The sequence below is a fragment of the Musa acuminata genome, chromosome BXJ1-3, assembly GCF_036884655.1.
Source record: "Musa acuminata AAA Group cultivar baxijiao chromosome BXJ1-3, Cavendish_Baxijiao_AAA, whole genome shotgun sequence".
Taxonomy (NCBI): Eukaryota; Viridiplantae; Streptophyta; class Magnoliopsida; order Zingiberales; family Musaceae; genus Musa; species Musa acuminata.
The window spans coordinates 39737963-39759251 of record NC_088329.1 but is presented as its reverse complement, the minus strand read 5'-3'; the positions used below and the strand labels follow the sequence as shown (position 1 = coordinate 39759251).

Genomic DNA, 21289 nt, shown 5'->3' with positions numbered 1-21289 from the left:
ATTATATTTGAAATAAGAAAGTTTAACTTTGAATAACATCTATGGAAAGGATAAAAAGTTACTTATGTATGGATGGAATAATATATAATTAGAAAAAATAAGACAAGAGTACTATACTAAAAAATATTGATATATATAAATGAGATTGAAGGATAAATTTAAACTGAAAATATCATATTTATCAAACTAAATTAGACTCGATTAAAGTTATTGTAACATTAAAATTATATTGGTAAAAGATTAAAGAACTTAAAATAAGACCTAATAGAATTGAACCTTAGACCTCAAATCAATCTCTTTCAGTACCTCGAATATATTTTGGTCTTATTATCCTTACCCACTTAATAACCTACGATTCCTTTATTTCCTTCTTTATCTGTTCTTTTATCTTTTCACCGTGTTTTCATTGAAGCCAATGAACCCAAGCTCTAAAAACAAAGGTAAGAAAACATCACTCTTTCATTGTTTATATCTTAGTTTCAGTTTAGCATATTATATATTGATTTTTTTAACTGTTTTTGAGTAATCTATACTTCGAATTAATCTTTAAAATTTAACTATATTTTGTCTCCATTTCTTATGGTTCTAAAGCCTTTAGAAATTTTAACCAGAGATTAGTGTATAAAGTTATTGATGTCAGATACTCAAAATCTCTTATTTTGTAAGAAAAAATTATATTCAATATGAATTAACCTCGTTTAAGATATCATCTTGCACACCAAAATATTAAGTTTATATACTCATATAGTCTCAATCCAATTTCAACTAAACATAATAGGAGTTCGATAGTTGAATTGAGAGGGTACTTTAGCCTCTCGATGATTCTGTTTTGAGCTAAAATCTAGTATATGCTTATTTTTTTATGTCTCATAAGTTCATGCAAAATTTTATTATAACCTAAGATGGTTTGATCAGTCATAATAGTAAAAAAAAATTACTTGTTATAATTATTTGATTGGTTGATTGATAACAATTATTGTCATGGATTATAAGTTAATTATTGATAAATTGGTGATAAAATTTAGATGAATTTATAGATCATGAATAGCCTAATTGAGATAAAATTCTATCAAAGTTTTTGCTATAAATTATTATTTATATTGGGAGTTACGAGTGAACTAAAACGTAACATTTTAATTTTAGTATAACATGATTGTATTCTCCAATTTAATATGTTTATAACTCTCTAGCACACTTAATTATTGAGGACCATGACCCTTTATTATTATTATTATTATTATTATTATTATTATTATTATTATTATTATTATTATTATATATATATATAATGTGGCGATGTGGAAATATACGTATATACTATGATATGTGATATGAAGATTAATGAATATGCTATGATTTTCTATCATATGTGCTTTAACCTAAAAGAGATAATAGGAACATGAGCCATCTGTTTTGTTCATGCGGGTGTAGAAGTGCATATATCTATCATAAAAGTAGGAAAGTTTATTAATATACTATAATTTTCTATAGCATATATTTTTGCACACGTGCGTTATGATCAAATCATAATTTTCTCTTTTTATTGGTAATTATTATAAAATATTTATGCATTGATATATATGAGATGCAATATGGGAGAACACATATATATTTGATAATACATGATGTGGGAAATCATCCGCATATTATGATTCTACATTACAAATGTTACGATATATTATAACTTATATTGAATTAGAGTTTTACCTTTTGATTATGCAACTTATATGGTAGGAGGTTGCTTAAGTGACTATAGGACGGCAAGTTTGTAATGAAACTTTAATGCATTTGATTTGAAAAAATCATATATCTTGTTTTGTTTTATCCATCTATTTGATGGGTGAGGAGAGACAATAAATTACGGACACCCTATTTTTAATATAAATTTGAGTAGAAAATATATATGTCGTTTGAGAGTATATGTTTATAATATATGTAAAGGTGTCAAACACCAATTTGTATAGAGCAAACTTTATCATTTTGTTTATCAAATCAATATGTTTTAAATTTATCTATTTTTTTATTATATTATAATTGACAACTTAAGTAAAAATAAAATGGTGATATCATATTTGAATCAAGCACGTAGAATATGAATAAAAGTAGAAATAAGGTGTCAAAAAATACTATGAAATTTTTTTTAAATGTGGCAACTTCATGGGGAAAATTCTAAAAAAGAAATTTTTTTCCTAAAAATTCACCCTTTCTTCAATTTCACAAATAAGTTCTCCCTTACAAATACTATTAATAATTTTATCAGTTAAATTAGTTGACATCTTAAAAAAAAAATTATATTGCCGCGATCAATATCTTAGGTGTCTATTATTTTAATTTTCTCTAAACATTATTAGAGTTCATTAACTTCTATAAGCAAATCAAGAATGTAACTAAGTATGAATTTGGTTGATTGTTTGATGTACTTGTAATATGTATATCATATTCACACGTTTATCTTTTGGTGAGTTTTGGTTGTCTTCTATGGGCTGCATATTATTTGCATGGGTTCAATGGATCGCTCATTCGACTGTACTCGTATTATTTTGCGTACAGTTTCCAATGGATTAACTCGACAAGAAATGGGTTTCCACGTTTCCATTGTGCGATTGTGTGCTCGATGGGTCTTCTCAACACGAAACTTCAACACTTAGCGAAAGGAATGACCACATCATCATTGCCATCACGAATCCATTCAATTGTAATTTGACAACAAGTTTGTACTTTAGAATGCGTCCCAACTAAAATAAAATCGACTTTAGTTTCATTACATTTTAGCTTTATATAATATTTCACATTAGTAATTTTTTTTGTCTTTAAAATATCATATTGATTGATGTATAAGACGTTCATATGAAATTTATTACCTGTACAATAATATACTAACTTAATGAATTGATATGTATGATCATTGGAATGATGTGAATAATTTACCTTGCAACCCATCGCTATATATCATATTTAAAATTATTTAAAATATTAAACTTTCATACTAAATCTAATATTAGCACATACATCATTGTAAAATAAAAATTAATATATCGTATATTTATCGATAATATAGTGTTACAAACTTTGATGGTTTTGCATGAGTCATATGAAACTCTTGAGGTCCGTTAGTCGAGATAGTAAAAAGTAAACGTGTAGATAAATATTATTATCGTTTCATCGTTCTGATAATAATAAATGAATACTTTTAATCTTGAATGGCACCATTCAGATAAGATTATAAAAACACTGGCATTTTATGATAAATTATTACACACTTTTTGTTGTTTTGATCTAAAAAACAAGTGAATTGTTGGTTGAAACCAAGGTATACAATACTGTACTATACTGGTGTTTTGAGGTTGGCTCGGTACGGTACGGTACCAGCATACCGAATAGTTTTATATATTTTCTTCTTATTGTAGCACCGTAGCACTGCTACACTGCAGCATGTAGCACTATAGCACGTTTTGTCCGGTACTTGGTGGTCCACGTATCGGTATGTCGTCCGACCGGTACGTATCACATATCGTACACATTTATGATATTTCTAATATTATTTCTGACTCAAACAAATTAATATCAACTATGGTTAGAAGTTATGTTATTTTGGGATTTCTGAATAATTGTTAATGGCAGTGACACGTGGAGGATCATAATATTTTAATTTATATATTTATACTCATATATATATATATATATTATGATTTGAAATGAAAAGTATATAAAATAAATATAAGTTGATACTATAAGTATTTCACACCATTCGTATCACGACATAATAATATATTTAATTATCAATCATATCCTTATTTTCTATAGCTCTCAGAAATATAATATATTTTTTGACAAAGGATTATACATTCAAAACTATTATAGAAAATATTCTGGCATAAACTTTAAAAATATTAAATTGATCTAAAAATATAAAAAAATAATTTTTATTTATTTTAAGATAGTCTTAATTGATCATCTGTTTTTATTTATTTATTTATTTTGCATCACCCATAATGAAAAATGCTTCAACTAAGAAAAGAAAGAAGACGAATAAGAAAAAGGGAAAGAAAAAAAAAGAGTATATTAGAATTAAATGATAAGTTAAAAGTATATAATTTTATTTATAGAAGGATATCTTACCAACATAAAAAAAATTAAAAAAAATTACAAATAACAAAAATAATTATCAATAAAAATACCCTAAAAATAAATGTAACACAAGCAAGTGATCATTATGTTGTAATAGCATATATGCAATTCCGATTAGCTTTTTAATCGTCATGTATGATTAGTTTATATAACCGCAATAATCCGCTACAGAAGACTCGCTGGGCGTGTGAAAATGGCAGAGTCGCGTTTCGGAAGCGAATGTGAAAAGGCGGCAGCGGCAGCTTAGTCGTCTTCTGTCACGACTTGAGTGCCGATTTCGGTGACGACCGAAGCTTTGGCAGGGCGTCGGGGAAGCTCGCCGGGATCAAGTCGTGAGCAAAGTCGGGGCCAGACGAGCGCCTTCTCGCGGGCGACCTAACGAGCGTGCGTCGATCGGCCCACAGATGCAACTTTAATCTTCCCAATAAAAGGCCAAAAACAGAAAAGGAGGGGGAGAGCAGCCGCGGCAGGCAGCGAAAAGAGGGGAAGCGAGAGCGGAAAAGAGGAGGAGAAAAATAAGAGCGAGAGCGCGAGAGGCTTTTCTCTCTCTCTCCCTCTCTCTCTCTCTCTCTCTCTATCACGCGTCCGTCCCAAAACCCTCGTCTTCCCCCTTTTCCCCGCCCTCTCCCCCCTCCCCTCGCGCCTCGAAACCCTCCTCCCTCGAGCGTGCCGTCCCCCATGGCGTCCTTGTCCGAGCGACCGCTTCGCCTCGCTGCCCTCCAATGTAAGCGCCCAAACCCTAGTTCTCCGCCCTAGCCTATCCAGTGTTGCCGTGGCTATTCTTTTCCTTGTATTTCTCTTTCCCCTCTTCCGTGTGGATTACGCTTTTGTTCGCGAGCGGGATCGTGTCCGGAACTGATGAAGTCCGTGAGGTTTCCGTTTACTTCCCTCTCCAGCTTGGCGTACGATTGATCTTGTTGAACCCTGGGTGGATTCTTTGCGGCGGCTTTATCGAGATGCATGTTTTAGTTTCCGTTTCTCGGGCTTTTGCCCTTGAAGTGATCGATGGAAGGTCTTGTTGGTTAGCATTTTCTTGCAGTAAAGGTGAAGTGTTGATTATGATTCTTGGATCATTCATCGTCTTTGTTAGGTGTTTTGCATCAAGTCACTGCTTTCCATCTCCGATGCAACGTATTATCGGTCATTTCTGATCTTTTTTGCTGTTACATTCTGATTAAGCTAGAAACATCGGCGTCCTTGATTACTAATTTAGTGGAGTGCATTGGCAACCTGCAGTGTTTATCATGGTACAAGACGTGTGTTTTTGCCTCTCTCGCTCTCTCTCTCTCTCTCTCTCTATATATATATATCTATCTATCTATTGACTAAGCTCCGAGTATTAATTCAACTTTAACCATATTCGAAGAGACCAATTTTGCTTATTTATCACTTTTTCTTCTCTTACTTCTTCCAGAAGCAAAATTTGGGAACACATCCGATGGCACTGACGGAGGAGACTGGTAATGGGAAAAAGAGGGACAGTACGCAATTGGAGAATGAGAATCCAAAAGAATTCAGGTCTATCTCGGATGTTTGCCCAGTTCAGTCCCAAGTTCCCTTGCTCAAAAAGAAGTTCGAGGGGAAAGATGGCCTCGCATATGCCAACATCCTTAGGTCACGAAACAAATTTGCAGACGCTCAAGTTTTGTATGAAAGTATCATCGAGAATGATAGCACCAATGTGGAAGCCCTTATAGGCAAGGGGATTTGTCTCCAAATGCAGAATCACTTACGGCAAGCATTTGCTTGTTTTGTGGAATCAATTAGACTTGATCCACAGAATGCATGTGCCCTCACTCATTGTGGAGTTATTTATAAGGATGAAGGTCACCTGTTGGAGGCTGCCGAGGTACACGACATGTAGCTAGCTGATGTTTGTCTCAATTATTACTTTTTGGCTGGCTAATATACAAATAGCTTTAGTGCCAGAAGTAGATGGTTTTTCTTTTTTGCTGAAGATTTTTGAGATGTACTGCTGGGCTTAGTTGTTTCTGATTTAACATAAACCACTAGTGCTGGTGTTTATTTATTTTTATATCGTTGCTCACTTCTGCTTTTACTTTTGATGATTTATATGATAAGACTTAGTTCATGCATTTGATATAATACTTTTTAAAGGTATCACTTAAAGTGTGCATTGAGCTATGTGATTCATATGACACTTAACAACTGTTGGATCTGTTGGTACACTTACAATCTTTACTTGTGACAAAGAGAAACATTCAGGGATGGTAATGTGCTTTCTTTTGCTACATGGATTGTAGATTACCGTGCAACCAAGGAGCATCTCGTGATAAAAGGCTTGCTTTGCAATTTTAGAAACATAGTTGATGTAAAATTGATTTGTTTTACGGTTTCTTGAAGAAGAATGTTGGATAGGTGATTAAGCTTTTTACTAATAAAGCGTGGGGATCATGGGATGCTTTGAGATGCTTTAGACTTGAAGATGTAAGTCTAAGAGCTTATGTTTTTATAGGTGTAGGTTTGTAATTGCCTTCACTTTATTCGTTTGGATAGATCTCTATGCATAGTTGTTTTTTGATCTCTGTCACCTTCATATTCTTCATGAACTTTTGATGGACCTTGCTGCTTTCTATGTGACACATGTACCTGATACATATCGTATCTAGGATCTGTGTGCATGTTAGCTTTTCAGTTCTTGTTTTAGTGATTTGCTCAACATTGCAAATTGATGTTTAAGGTTGAGTAAATGTATGAAACGATCACAGAAAAAGTATTCTTTTAGGTTATAGGCTGCTGGGCTGGTATGATGTTTTTTGAGCTTATGACAAGGCTAAGGCTATCTCAAGGGTGCTTTTAATGTGTTTTGTGAGATTGGCCATCGGTTATTTGGATGCAACATTTTAGGACTGTTTTCGTATATTTGGAAGGAGCAAGAGTGAGGTCTTGTTCAGTTGAAAGACAATGGTGGATGTGAGATTGGTGACCTGTGTAAGTGTGATTGATCAGGATTTGCCTCAAAGGATTGTTGTTTGGAGGTTTTATAGCTGTAGTTCAGGAGGAAAATGTTAAAAGTATTGTTGGAGAAGGATTAGAGAAGCTTCGGCACGATCTTTGTGAGATTCAATTAACATGGGAGAGGCTTTGAATTAATTGTTGAAAAGGCACATACAGGTTGGACTATAGGAACAATTTGTACTCCTTTGGTAGGGTTTTGCACCTGATAACTTCAGTGAGGATAAAGGTGGATGGTCCTATTTAACATTTGAAAATGAAGACCTTTCTTTTTGTTTTTTCATCAATTATTTATAAATCCCATTGCAGCATTGCAGTTTTTTTTATTATATTTTAAAAGGTGCACCTTCATGTAAGCATATGAGTCCATATTATATTATTTTCTAAAAGTACACTAATATTTCTGACCCCCTAATAAGAGACGTACATATCCAGAACTTGATTCCTTTTTTTCCTAGCCTAATATATAGTCAAGTATAAAATTCCACATAAACCAAGGATGAGAAGTAGCCTCTAAAACTAAGAATGGAAATTATTCTTAAAAATTATAGTTGAATGACACTAGACAGGACTTTCATTTTTACTGATAGTTAATACATATGCACTTTGTCAACTGCCTGAGAAGTGATGCATATTAATTATGGTCTTTTATGTTGATGTATCACCACTAATAAATATTTTAATATGTCAGCAATTGCATTGCTGGTGATATATAGTGCAAACTGCATTGTGTTACTTCATTGTATTTTCTCATATCTTTAAGTTTCGCGTGGTACAATTTGATTATATAATTTGCAATATTTCTGACTCCTGTCTAACAAATGAGTCTGACACAGTAAGTATGTTGCAGTCATATCAGAAGGCTCTAAAGGCAGATCCCTCATATAAACTGGCTGCAGAGTGCCTTGCTATTGTTTTGACAGATCTTGGAACAAGCTTAAAACTTGCTGGTAACACAGATGAAGGAATTCAGAAGTATTTTGACGCTCTTAAAGTGGATGGTCACTATGCTGTAAAGTCATGATAACTCTTATGCCCTGTTATTGTTTGTGTTGTAACTTGCTTTTGCTAGTTCTTTGTTGGTGTTTCTGGGTAAATATGATATAATTTTTTTAATGTAGCCTGCATATTATAACCTTGGAGTTGTGTACTCTGAGATGATGCAATATGACTTGGCTCTTGGCTGCTATGAGAAGGCTGTTGTAGAGAGGCCTCTATATGCAGAAGCATACTGCAACATGGGAGTCATTTATAAAAACAGAGGCGACCTGGAGGCTGCCATCGCTTGCTATGAAAGGTGGGTTTCCTAGTTATTGTCCTTTGTTTCATTTGCAGTTTTTTTTTCCTTGCTTAATGCAAGCTTTGTTCCTGCTGGTGCATAATTCTGCTGGCTGTTTTGTTGTATTAGGTGCTTGACCGTGTCTCCAAACTTTGAGATTGCCAAGAATAACATGGCAATAGCTTTGACAGATCTTGGAACAAAGGTCGGTGTTTATTTTGTCATCTTAAGTCTGATCCTACACATGTTCTGATTGTCTTTACCCTCTCAAAGTTCATAGAAACTTTTCTTTGTTTTAACTTCTCAGTATCCAAATCTAATGGCTTGGAATTGTTATACGTATTTCTTTGTTCTACAAGCTAAAAATGTTTTAAGATATGAATTGTTGATCTTTCCATAATTCGAACCTTGATACTCAGGTAAGTTCATGCAATTATGCTGATTTCAAAGGTTTGCCCTCTATAAATTCTGTAAGAAGGAAAAATTGACAAAGAAGGGCAATACAATGATTAAAATTTGGAAACATAAATTGCATGAAAGACGCAACACACGGATGAGAATCTGGAAACATTAGTTGCATGACTGAAAGACATGCAACAGTAAAATAAAGACAATAAGTGCCAGATAAGTTTTAAGATCTGACCAACTTTTTGTCTAGCTGTGACATATTTTATAAACAACCTGACAAGACAATGATGTATAATATTTTATATCTTTCTCGATACCTTTACAACTGTGCTAAATCAATTTTGTGCTGACCTAAACGGTATTTGCTTAATCAGTTATTGAAATATTTGGTTTGTTACATTGTCTCTTTACATTAGGGATTCCAATATGTTAGTATGTAATTTGAGGTTTTCCTGATGTGGATATCATTTTTTTCTGGCACAATAATACATAAGGCACTGCAACTGCTTCTGTAATTTTTTTGGGAGACGTAACAGTCTGATGCAATATATTTTCAGGTAAAACTTGAGGGTGATATAAACCAAGGTGTGGCATATTACAAGAAAGCTTTATATTACAACTGGCACTATGCTGATGCAATGTATAATCTTGGTGTTGCATATGGTGAAATGCTGAAGTTTGACATGGTTAGTTGAAAATTTTCCAGTAACTTGCCTCTTGTAGAACAATGTGATATTCTGCTTAAGCCAGAAGAGGGATTTATCAAAGTGTGGACCACCTTGGAAATAGTTCTACCTCTCTTCTTTCTTCTGCCAACTCACTAGTGCTTGTAGCTTATATTTGCTTGCTCAGAATTTGACTCAGTTGTTTTTGTATTCTTTAGCTTACTTTAAGCTGAAGCTATAACTCTAAATCATTTATGAAGGCAATTGTGTTTTATGAACTTGCATTACACTTCAATCCTCATTGCGCGGAGGCTTGCAACAACTTAGGAGTTATCTATAAGGACAGGGATAATCTGGACAAAGCTGTGGAGTGTTATCAGGTGTGTTCAGTATCATAATCTTTGCAAATCTAGTGCTTCGATATGTTCCTGTGACGGTGTGGTGCTACTTATTGAGACTTATATTGACATATCACTGGCTTGATATTATTTTGTTCTAGATGGCCTTATCAATCAAACCAAACTTCTCCCAATCGCTAAACAATCTTGGTGTGGTTTTTACTGTTCAGGTACATTCATTAATTTATATTCTTGTGGAACTAGTAAAATTATCATTTTTCTAATAGTGACATTTATTTATTTATTTTCATATGCTTAGGGTAAAATGGATGCTGCTGCCAGCATGATTGAGAAAGCCATTATTGCAAATCCAACTTATGCAGAAGCGTACAATAACTTAGGTTGTTTGTGCACCCATTTTTTCATATTCTGATGTAAAGTTTTTGTTGCTATCACTCATGGTTTTTTTAGTGTGATGTGTTGTTTTTTTTGGATTTAAAACTTGAGGGTGATTTGAATTTGCCTTATTTAAAATTTTTTTGGCCCTTCTGTTTTTATCTTTTTCTGATGTTAAGTTTTTGTTGCTAATTTACCACTTTTATTTTTTTCTATGTGATGTGTTTATAATCTTTTGGGCCTTTCAAGAAGCTAGAAACTTGAGAGTGATTTGAATTTGCCTTATCAATATGGGCTTCTGTAATCTTTATGGACATCAAGGAAAGTATATATATGGAGTTTTGGCGGGATTGAAAAGAGAATTTTGTAACAGTTGATTCAAAATTTGTGTTATTATATTCTTTACAGCCATAGTTAACTATTCAATTTGGATCGCAGGGCTTGGCCATATGTTCATCAATATATTATAGTGTAGAGCATGATGATATATGTTATGGAAGGTGCATTTTGTTTCTCACTTTCATGATCTATTGTTATGTGCTCTTGGATTAGTGACCAAGTTTGTTGAGACATGTGCAAGGATGCTCACGGATTAACATTTGTACTCAGTCTAAATTATATGCAAAGAGTTGGTGTTGTGTATACAAAAAATATTGCCAGGGAAAATTGGTGCTACCAGAAAAAGTAAAACAAGAATTGCTTGAAATTTCAGCAACTTGGATGTTGCCCTGGTTAAGAATACATTGAGGAACAATCACAAATTACTTGAAATTGCAGTGACCTGGAGTAGCCCTTGTTGATAATGCAAAGAGGAAAGATCACGAGAAGGAGCATAACAAATGAGAGGCATAAGTCAATTTAAATCAGAGTTGGGTCTAGGATTGGAGGCACAAAATAGGCTTGGCTAGGAATGTAGGAAGGGGTATGATGCCCATACAATTATCAATGAAGATTGCTGTTCATGGAATTTAAGCTTCCTCAATATAAAATAGGTTTTTTATTTTTTCTTTTCTTTTCTTTCAATAGTTTATCAGAAGGCCTGAAAGGTTCAATCAAAATCCACTTGATACCCTGAGGGTTTTGGTCGTCTATCTTTTTGTTCCACATATCCGAATCATTCAACCCAGTGTTCTCGACAAAGAGAACAAGTTCAGTCCAAAATCACTTGATACCCTTATACTATTTGTTTGATTAAATAAAAGATAATTGTCTTTCATTCATTCTGTTAAGATTAGTTATTTTAGTTGGTCCAAATTATCTAAAATTGGTATATGTTTCTGTCTATTGATTTGTTGCAAGCAAACATGTCAATTGATTGCAATTGTATCACATTTCTGCTTCTTGATAAAATATTTTGATAGTTACTGTAAAAAAAAATTATTTAACGTAGTTATCTCTGACATTCTTTCTTGTTTAGGGGTTCTTTACAGAGATGTGGGCAATATTTCTCTGGCGATTGAAGCATATGAGAGGTGCCTCCAGATAGATCCTGATTCACGTAATGCGGGCCAGGTACTACTACATCCTTTTAGCATCTCTGATATACTTAAGGATGCAAGTTTAACTGACTATTCAGGTGTTTAATGTCTTGGATTAGCTCATGTTAGTCGTATAAGGTGATCTTTTTAGCAATTTGTGCATTTTGGATTGGCAGCATGAGTTATATGGATTTTATTTGTTGCTACACTCTTGAACAAGTTAAGCAATTATGTACTATGCCATGTACACTGTGTAAATGCTTGGTTGTTGGAGCTTTTGTTTTGTCCTCATTTAAGGCTTAGTACTTGACTCATTTGCTTGTGTGTGTGTGTGCTGATCATCTTCAATCTGATCCATAACTGGCATACAGCTTGATATATGCTGGTTCCTAATAGACTAGGTTTGCTGCATGCCTAGGAATTCTGGCATTGCGCTGGAATGATTTGACACTTTTGGTACTGAACTGATTCAATTAATATGATGGTTTGAACTTTGAATAAAATACCAGGTCATGATATTTAAAAGGTCTTAAAAACATTCAAGCATCTTAGTGGTGCTTGAAACACTGAACAACTAGGGCTCCAACCACAATATTTTATGCCATCATTAATTCATTTTATATTATTAGTTGCAACACTTGATTGCTTTTTATATCCTCTCCAATTTTTTTCAATCTAAAAATCTCTCATCTTTATTATATTCTAATGCGTAGTGGTTTAGCCTATATAAAAGTAGTATGATCATACAAAGCTCTAGTCCCATGCATTTTAGGCACCATTTTGAACCTCCATTCGGCGGTCTTTGGCAGGTCTGTTATAAATAACTCATGGTATCTTCAAAACTAATTTCAGCAACATTGTATGATATGTTTAATTTTGTTGGTGTTTTAATTGGATTAAAGCTGTTTTGCCATGAAAACCATCAATACGAGAATCCATATGCCATTGGCAAAGATCAGTTGCTGGGTTGGTCGAAAAGTCATATCTTGCCTTATGTGGAATTGGATCATGTATTTGACCCTTTTATAACTGTTTTCTCCTTTGATATCCTCTAGTTATTTCGTAGCCTCAGTGAATATAGATGACTTCATTGTGTTGCTTGCCTGAAAGTTAACATACCGGGAAAACATAACACTTTCTATTTTTCTGTCAAATTATTGAATAATCAGGCACTTGGATCAAAGTTTCAGAACTGTGTGTGCTTGCATGTGCTTGCGTGCATGCATGTGTTCAATATCTAGACAGTTTGCTTGATTGCCATGAAGCCATCTTATTTTATAGAAGTTCATTGATACTTCCCTTTTGCAAAGCGATCTACCGTCATTTCATGAATGATTTTGGATCACTTCTCATTCTTATGTGTGTGTGTATATGTGTGTGTGTGTGTGTGTGTGTAAAACAGGAAAAGACATCCACTGTTGACCATTTTTGAGTTTCAATACTAAGTGTAATAAGAGATTTTTGGGATTTTGGATGACATTGGCACATTGCTTGATTTGAAATTATTTTTTAAAGTTATTTGGCAAGTATGTTAATTTTCTTGTATTTTTTTGTTATGATCCATTATAACAGAGAATATCCACTAATCACTTGAAGTTGGTGGTTGGCTTTGCTGTTGAAATTGTCAACATTATCAGTTGTGAATTAGTACATCATTGATAACTTACTAATTTTTGTTGCCAGTTATATTGTTTTTAGTCACCAGTGATCAGTCCTTTGTGAAATTATTGTTTACTAATGTTTTTCAGAATCGTTTGCTTGCGATGAACTACATAGATGAGGGTTTGGATGATAGACTTTTTGAGGCTCATAGGTATTGTTAATTCCCTGACTTCAAAGTCCTCGTTTGTTTTTCTGCTGGTTCAACTTTCTTCTTGCATCTTCATATTTTGTTACGAGTACAAGAAGGAAGTCTCCTCAAAGCTGGTTAGGCTGGTTTATCAATATTGTTTATCTTACTTTTCTAATATGATCCATCATTCCTAGTAGTTGCACTATTTATTTTGCATGTTATTTCATATAAAGGATTTAGTATTGGTCTGGGTAGGGATGCCAATGTCTAAGTGCTGTTTAGAATATTTTTGAGAAATCCTGTCTGATCAACCTTTATGTGACCAGGATTTGGCACTTGGTTCTTCTATCGACTTATGCGGACCTTGTCAAATTTCATGCTAGATTGTGCTTCTGGTAAACTTAAAAATAGGCTATCTCCAATGTGATTCAGATTGGACATGTAGATTTTGGAATTGGCTCATGTTTTGTTGAATCTCTGTTCATCTCCAGGGCCATATTGTCCCAAAGGGAAGATGATGTGGGCTTATTGGAAATGCAGAAAGGTTTAGAGGATAATTAGGAAAGGGTGCAGTCAGTGCAGATTTGAAGGAAGAGAAGATGCCAAGAAGCAAGAGTGGTTTACCTGGAGATGGGTTCAGGAACATGGGTTGCAAATAATGTCCTTACAAAGGAAGAGTAACAAGAAATGGCATTAAATCTGCATAAAGCCTGGAGGAAAGGATAACATTGAACTAGGACCGGAAGCATGTTGTCTAGATTTTTGGCTAGGAAAGGAAATGGGTTGTCAGGATTTGTGCTACAAGAATCTTATAGTCTCTATTAGTTAAGCATATCAAGTTAGCTTTATTGGGGGTAATAAATATATCATTTAGTAATTGAGATTTTATATTTTTGTTAATTTCTTAAGAATTGTTGCAAGTTTAAAATGCTTTAATTTAATTAAGGGGCAGTGACTTAATATATAGTGGGACATTGTTATTGCAGGTTCCGATCACTTTTTTGGTTGGAATTTGGAAAGTGAAATGGGATCTCTTCCGCACCATATAATTGAGGTTTTGAAGTAAATTATATACTTCAAAAAACATAGCTCCTCTCTAACATGAAGGTGGTGTTGGAATTCCTCCTCTTTAACATAGCTTAATTATTCTCATGAAAAATTATATACTTAAAGAAGTTCAAGCTTTTCATGTACTTCCAATGTGTATTATAATAACAACATTTGTTATTAACTACTGAAAAGTCAAAGTCACTAAGTTGTGAAATGATGTTGGGTGATAAATTTAGAAAAAAAGGTTATAAATTGTTTGTGGTACATAGTTACAAGGGATAAAATGCAACTTTATGTATAACCAAATAAATGTGTTCTCCTTAAATATACAATAACTAAAATTTAAAAATTGATAACATAAATTATCATTTTAAGGCAGATAGTAAATTTATTGAAAGGAACCTTTAATCATAACTTTATATGTATCATATCTAATATATATGGCTAGTCTCCCCATCAAAAAAGAAAAAGAATGGGAACAAGAGAAGGAACATTATTAGCTCATGGAAAAGTTGCTTATTCTGAACTCAATTACAAAATTGCCTTTGGTTCATGTCGAGATAGAATTCATTAGAGTGGAAAAATTAGGCATCTTGTATGCGTTGAGTTTTCTCTTTTTTCATGATTGTTATAAAACCCGTATCTCCTTGACGTTCTTTCTTATCCTTTTCTAATATAATTGATGACTGATTGAGCTATCAAATGATAGCATTTATTCCTTTCACCTATTTTTATCTTGCTTGTCTGTGCACATCTGAACTTTAACCCAACATAAGAGCTTCTTATCGGGCTTCTTTCTATATGGTGAATGGGTTCTTTTGCCCCTCCTTTTCCTCACTGACCCACAATATTTTCTGATACCACTGGTTCACATAAAATTTTGTTTTTCATTGTTATGTTTGGGTTCACATGCATCACTCCTTTCGCTTCCCCTTTCTCGACACCACTCTTCTCGTTCCCGATACTTTCTTCCCTCGCTCCTCCCATCTATACTGATAATATTTGGGCCTATATTATATGAACTTTGGTTGGTGCCATGAGATGTCTACATAGACAAGTTGCTAATCTTTGATCACCCTCTCTGCCATTTCTATCATGGGGCCAATGGCCTGTATCTATCCAGGTCATGGGTACACTCTGCTGTGGTACCCTTAAGAAGGTGAGCATGACATCGCTCACAAATGGTGCACTCTTTTATAGCCTACTCAAGGCCACAGGAATTGGTTCTTCTGGAATGATTCAATTTACATCTGGTGCATGTTGACATGCCTATTCAATAGTCAACTTGTAATTTGGTCCTGAGGGAATCCATCCAGGTCACCTGCCGGGATGTTATTATTATTATTTTTACATATTTTGTGTTTGCTTTTAACATACTACACGTTTGATACATGTTTACTTGTTGACTCTCCATAGCTCCTGTCATCTCAAAATACTTGATGTTTCTCTATAGCTCCTGTCATCTCAAAATATGCAAGTGTCATTATTTTTCTGAAGCAAGATTAATCTTCCTGTCAGTTGTATTTTTTTGTCATATACTTCAACATGGTGCGGTTCTTAATGAAGTCATTTCTTAGGGAATGGGGACGGCGCTTTATGAATCTATATCCGCAATACACCAGTTGGGATAATCCAAAAGACATGGAGCGACCACTAATAGTTGGATATGTGTCTCCTGATTATTTTACCCACTCTGTTTCATACTTCATTGAAGCACCTCTTTCACACCATAACTATGCAAATTACAAGGTGGTTGTGTACTCTGCTGTTGTGAAGGTAAGTTTTCTTCTTTCCTATTTGATTTCTGTTTCTCTATCTATATATGTTTGTTTAATCGAGCTATTTTCCTATTGTGGTATTTATTCATACATTTGAAAGCTCATACCCTAAGTTGTCAAGAAAGGATTGACGTTGTTAAGCAAGTGCATTTCTCATCAAGTTTCTCTTCTTTACTTTCTGGGTAGGCCTTTTTTCCATTGTCTTTCTGACTTGCTTGTTGATATGATTTTTCAGGCAGATGCTAAGACTCTTAAATTTAAAGATAGGGTTCTGAAAAAGGGTGGGCTATGGAGAGATATATATGGTGTTGATGAGAGGAAAGTTGCTAGCATGGTTAGAGATGATAAAATTGATATATTGGTGGAGCTTACTGGTCACACTGCAAACAATAAATTGGGGATGATGGCATGTCGACCTGCTCCTGTCCAGGTAATAGTTGTTTATTTTATTTGTATCCTAAACCTTTGATTTTTCTTCATGTTATGTAGATGTCTCGAGTATCTTGTGCTTTTTTCTAGCATCTTTTCTGTTTTTATTCTGTTTTTTCTGGTGGTGTTTGGGGTAGGAGTTGTTGGTTGGATGACGATCAACTTGTAATATCAGTGATGCTACTTTTGCTGTTAATCACTCTGAATCCTGATTTGGTAATAATGGTAATACATCTAATATCAATCTTAATCCCATCATTCTGTATTCTGCTTGTGCTACTATTCCTCTCCATGCTTTATCTTTTTTCTCATTTTCTTCAGAGTTAACTATGATTTTCTTGCCTTTATCGTCCACGTGCATCTATTTGGAATATGTTAGGATTTTACCTTCTGCATAGTTGATCGTTAACCACCCAAAGATGATTGCCAAAACACATTTTTAAATTGCCAGTAATGCATAAAATATGCTATGTAGTTTTCCTTTGATATTTTTTTGTTGATTACAAACTAATGTACTTAAAACTTGTCCTGGTAGAAAGGGCCCGGTAGTGTATAGCTTAGCTTTGGTTGCGACCTACATCTCACCTGTTCATAAAATCTGATCTTGGGTTTGGCAGATACCTTCCAAAGTTCATTTATCATGGATCTGCTTGATGCAGAAGTAGATTTGGATATAGTGGAACTATTTTTGTGGAAGGAAGCCTTTTTTTCCCACTTTGGTATGATTTGGATGCTTGTCATATCTTGTATAGAGCTCAGAGACTTCAGCAATAAATTTGTGAATTTCAAAATTCTTTAGCTGTGATTAATTATTTATTATGTGATTTGTACTCTTAGTGTGATGATTATAGAACATTTAACCAATTCCTTTGACATTGCACTTGATGCTTGGATACGTTTAAGTTGCTGCAAGTTCTAAAGCTAAGTGCAATATCATGAATTGTTCAATGAGTTGGCTACATGTTGCTTTTATTCCCATCCCGTTTAATAGTGATTTCCATCCACGTGTTTCACTTTGACAAGCATTTCTCATCCTTTGCTATGTCACACTACTATCTTGTTCCTTCGTGGGCCATCTTGTAGCTGATAAATGCTCACTTTCACCCACCAATTGCTACAACAGTCAGTCGCCTGATTGTGATCACTTGTATGCTCATGACTTCGCTTTGTTTTTTTTTATCACATAGTTCAAGATCATGCCCATCATCTAAGAAAATAATTTCTTCGCATGAATGTTTCAGGCTTCCTCTTCTCCAACGTTATGCTTGCAACCTAGTAGGAATTATTGTATTATTATGGAAAAGTAACGTGTTATTTTTATACTTACTGTGAAATAACTATTCTATGTAGTGTCTTCTCATAAATGTTGCTATATTGTTGTAGGTTACTTGGATTGGTTATCCAAATACAACTGGTTTGCCTACAATTGACTACCGAATGACAGATGGATTAGTTGATCCACCAAATACAAGGCAGAAGTAGGCCTTATATTGATGTCATATTTTAGATTGATAACTTTTTTTTTTTCTTTGTTTATGGTTTGATCTATTATATGAGTGACATGATTGTTTGGCAGGAACGTTGAGGAACTAGTTCGTCTGCCAGAATGTTTTCTTTGTTATACTCCTTCTCCTGAAGCTGGTCCTGTTTCACCAACACCAGCTCTTTCCAATGGCTTTATCACTTTTGGAAGCTTTAATAATTTGGCCAAGGTAGTACCTCACTTTGATCTCATTAGTTATTAGTTTGATGAATTTGAAGGCATGATGTAATTTCTTTCACTGATTTACTTAACAGATAACACCAAATGTATTGCGAGTCTGGGCAACTATACTCTGTGCGGTTCCAAATTCCAGACTTGTTGTCAAGTGTAAGCCCTTCTGTTGCGATAGTGTAAGACAGAGGTTTCTTTCAACCTTGGAGCAGATGGGGCTGGAATCTTTACGTGTTGATTTATTGCCTCTTATTCTTTTTAACCATGACCATATGCAAGCATATTCCCTGATGGATATCAGGTAAATATAAAATATATGGTTCCTCACGGATATTTCATGCAGAATGGTGCTTGAGGCTGCATCCATATGTAATTCATTCATGAACTGCTCCTCACATTGATATGTTACTGTTTGGATTTTCATTTGCTAGATTCTTTTCACTAGGTCCTTTATCCTGATGGATAATTATGTTATGTTATCATTATGATATCTATAAGTTCGATGGTCAGTGTTATTTTTTTCTAGTATGCTATTTCTTTATTTTGTGTTAATCTTATGAGTATTTATTTCCTAAATTAGTATAAAAAACACAAATATCTCTAATAACATATCCATTTATTCTCTAATTGAAATATCATAATTTAAGAATTCCATAGTTTTCATCCTAAAAGCATTTCATCTATTTTAGAATTATTTGAAAATCAGATACCTTATGGCAAGCAATCTATAATCTGTATTTCATAGCTCGCAGTCAAGCTGAAGTGGTAGTTTAACTTGTCATTTCAAGTTCTTAGCTCAGTTTACACTAGTTGAGATTTTATTGTACTATTATATTGTGAAGCTTTAAAAGAACCTGGTAGCTTATCATGCCTGCTTAATTGTAGTTTAAGATTGGAAGTGTGTGGCATTTGCTTGCATCTACTAGAAACTAGTTTGGCCCAAAAAATTACTCTATGCTGTTTAAATTTACGTCAGCAAATTCGAAACTCAACTTTGGGCAGTCAAATTTCTGGATTCTACTATTCACTTTTTGGAAATTGTACTCGTCGGTGTTGCATTACCGTGATATTGATTTAAGAATGTTCCCTTCCATTGCAGCTTGGATACATTTCCATATGCTGGAACAACTACCACATGCGAGTCATTATACATGGGGGTTCCATGTGTCACAATGGCAGGTTCTGTACATGCTCATAATGTCGGTGTCAGCCTTCTAACTAAAGTTGGTATGCATGATCACATGGATAATTTTCGTGTTTATTGCAAACATGAACTTGATCTTTATATTTTGGTGAATGCTGAGAATGTGCACTTTGTGGCTTGATCTCATACACAATGTTATTTTCATCACCTATTTGTTTCCATTAAGTGACTGATTCAAATTTTTTGATACAGGTTTGGGGCGCCTGGTTGCCAAAACAGAAGAGGAATATGTTAAGTTAGCATTACAACTGGCTTCTGATGTGTCGGCTCTGGGGGAGCTAAGAATGACACTACGAGAACTTATGTCGAAGTCTCCAGTTTGTGATGGAGCAAAGTTTACACAAGGACTGGAGTCTACATACAGAAATATGTGGCATAGGTATTGCCGTGGTGATGTACCGGCCACCAGGCACATAGAATCCCTGAAAGATCAACCACCACTGTCTGACAAGATCTTGGTGAGGTTTTCTGAACACAAAACAAGCAATGTTCCAGAACAGAATCACCAGGTGCAAACAAAGATGAATGGTGTTACCCCAAATCTCTCATTGACCCCAAACAATGCCAGCTGTGAGGCAAATGGTAATTGCTGAGACACATTGTGGAGAGCAAGGTGCATCTTGATTTGCTTGAGCGGTACTACACTGGAAGCCGGCACTTGCCGTTGCAAAGCAAAATACATGTGAATCCATTGTGTTCTATTTTGGCCACATTTGGCGTCTATGGGTACCTGTAAGTCAATTCTCCAGTCATGTCGGAATAACACAGGCTAATTAGGTGAGATGGCAGCATTCTTTGGAAGGATCGGAGCAGCTGCTTTGAATCTCTCTCTCTCTCTCCCTCTCTCTCCCTCTTCCCTCTGTGGAAGGTAGAAGAACCTGGGCCGGGGATAGTGCCATGGCTGAAGGTTGATGATTGTAACAATGGCATGTCTAAAATGGAAAAAAATGAATCATACCAGATTTGTAAATTCGTATGTAGACAGAAACCCATTTGTGGGAATGAATTATTTGGGGAGCCCCTCTTGGCGATAGGTAGCGTTGCTGAATAGTGGGTGAGTGCTATGGGGAGCTCATAAACTTGGTGAAGCATCTTCGTTACAAAGTTGCTTAACTATTTGTAAGTTAAACTATTTTTCTTCTTTACAAGCAAACTCAGTCTTTATTAGCATTTTTCATTCGGAGACTGATCAAGAAAATGACATGGGCTTTTCTCTGCATTAGTAATTAATTATATGCCCCCTGTTGTTTCACATTGTCAGTCATGCTTATATAAATTTTTGGTACAGAAAATGTGTATATTGAAAGCTAGTTAGAAGACACAAATTGAAGCTTTCATTAGCAGGGAATTGCTGCCATCAGTTTCGAGAATGAAATTACAACTAACCTCAGCCATTAATAATTTATTTTTCTTACGCTTGAGATCGGCAACCTGATGAAAGAATTTTATGTTTTTCTCACTTTGAAGTGGAGTTAATTAAGGGCCGTAACCTTGTTGTAATGACATTGGAGATTCATAGGAATGCATTGGAGAATCAGAGAGTTCAGCTTCAGCATCAAGTTTTTATAGGAATGTAATGGTCTCGTTGATGGTGTGAATTTGAAGATTGAGATTGTTCCCGTTAGATTTGCCTCATTTGGAGATGGAACGATTA

The 21289-nt window shown here is 34.5% G+C and overlaps 1 protein-coding gene across 1 annotated transcript; it reads left to right on the top strand.

Annotated features, from left to right (window-relative positions):
- Positions 1 to 4719: 4719 nt before the first annotated feature.
- LOC103979090 (probable UDP-N-acetylglucosamine--peptide N-acetylglucosaminyltransferase SPINDLY) lies at positions 4720 to 20812 on the top strand. The gene is made up of 18 exons (XM_065136827.1): positions 4720 to 4852; positions 5543 to 5977; positions 7955 to 8116; positions 8226 to 8401; positions 8513 to 8588; positions 9349 to 9477; positions 9717 to 9836; positions 9956 to 10024; positions 10114 to 10195; positions 11608 to 11702; positions 13417 to 13481; positions 16088 to 16286; positions 16524 to 16718; positions 18101 to 18195; positions 18294 to 18429; positions 18515 to 18732; positions 19531 to 19658; positions 19828 to 20812. The coding sequence occupies exons 2-18, from the start codon at positions 5567 to 5569 to the stop codon at positions 20226 to 20228; spliced, it is 2757 nt and encodes a 918-aa protein (XP_064992899.1). The 5' UTR covers positions 4720 to 4852; positions 5543 to 5566; the 3' UTR covers positions 20229 to 20812.
- The last annotated feature ends 477 nt before the right edge of the window (positions 20813 to 21289 follow it).

Bases quoted from the DNA above. Each gene is read 5' to 3' on its own strand.
- LOC103979090 (XM_065136827.1), top strand. From the start codon at position 5,567: ATGGCACTGACGGAGGAGACTGGTAATGGGAAAAAGAGGGACAGTACG. The intron at 5,978-7,954 runs GTACACGACATG...AGTATGTTGCAG, and splicing joins ACCTGTTGGAGGCTGCCGAG to TCATATCAGAAGGCTCTAAA. The intron at 11,703-13,416 runs GTACTACTACAT...AATGTTTTTCAG, and splicing joins ATTCACGTAATGCGGGCCAG to AATCGTTTGCTTGCGATGAA.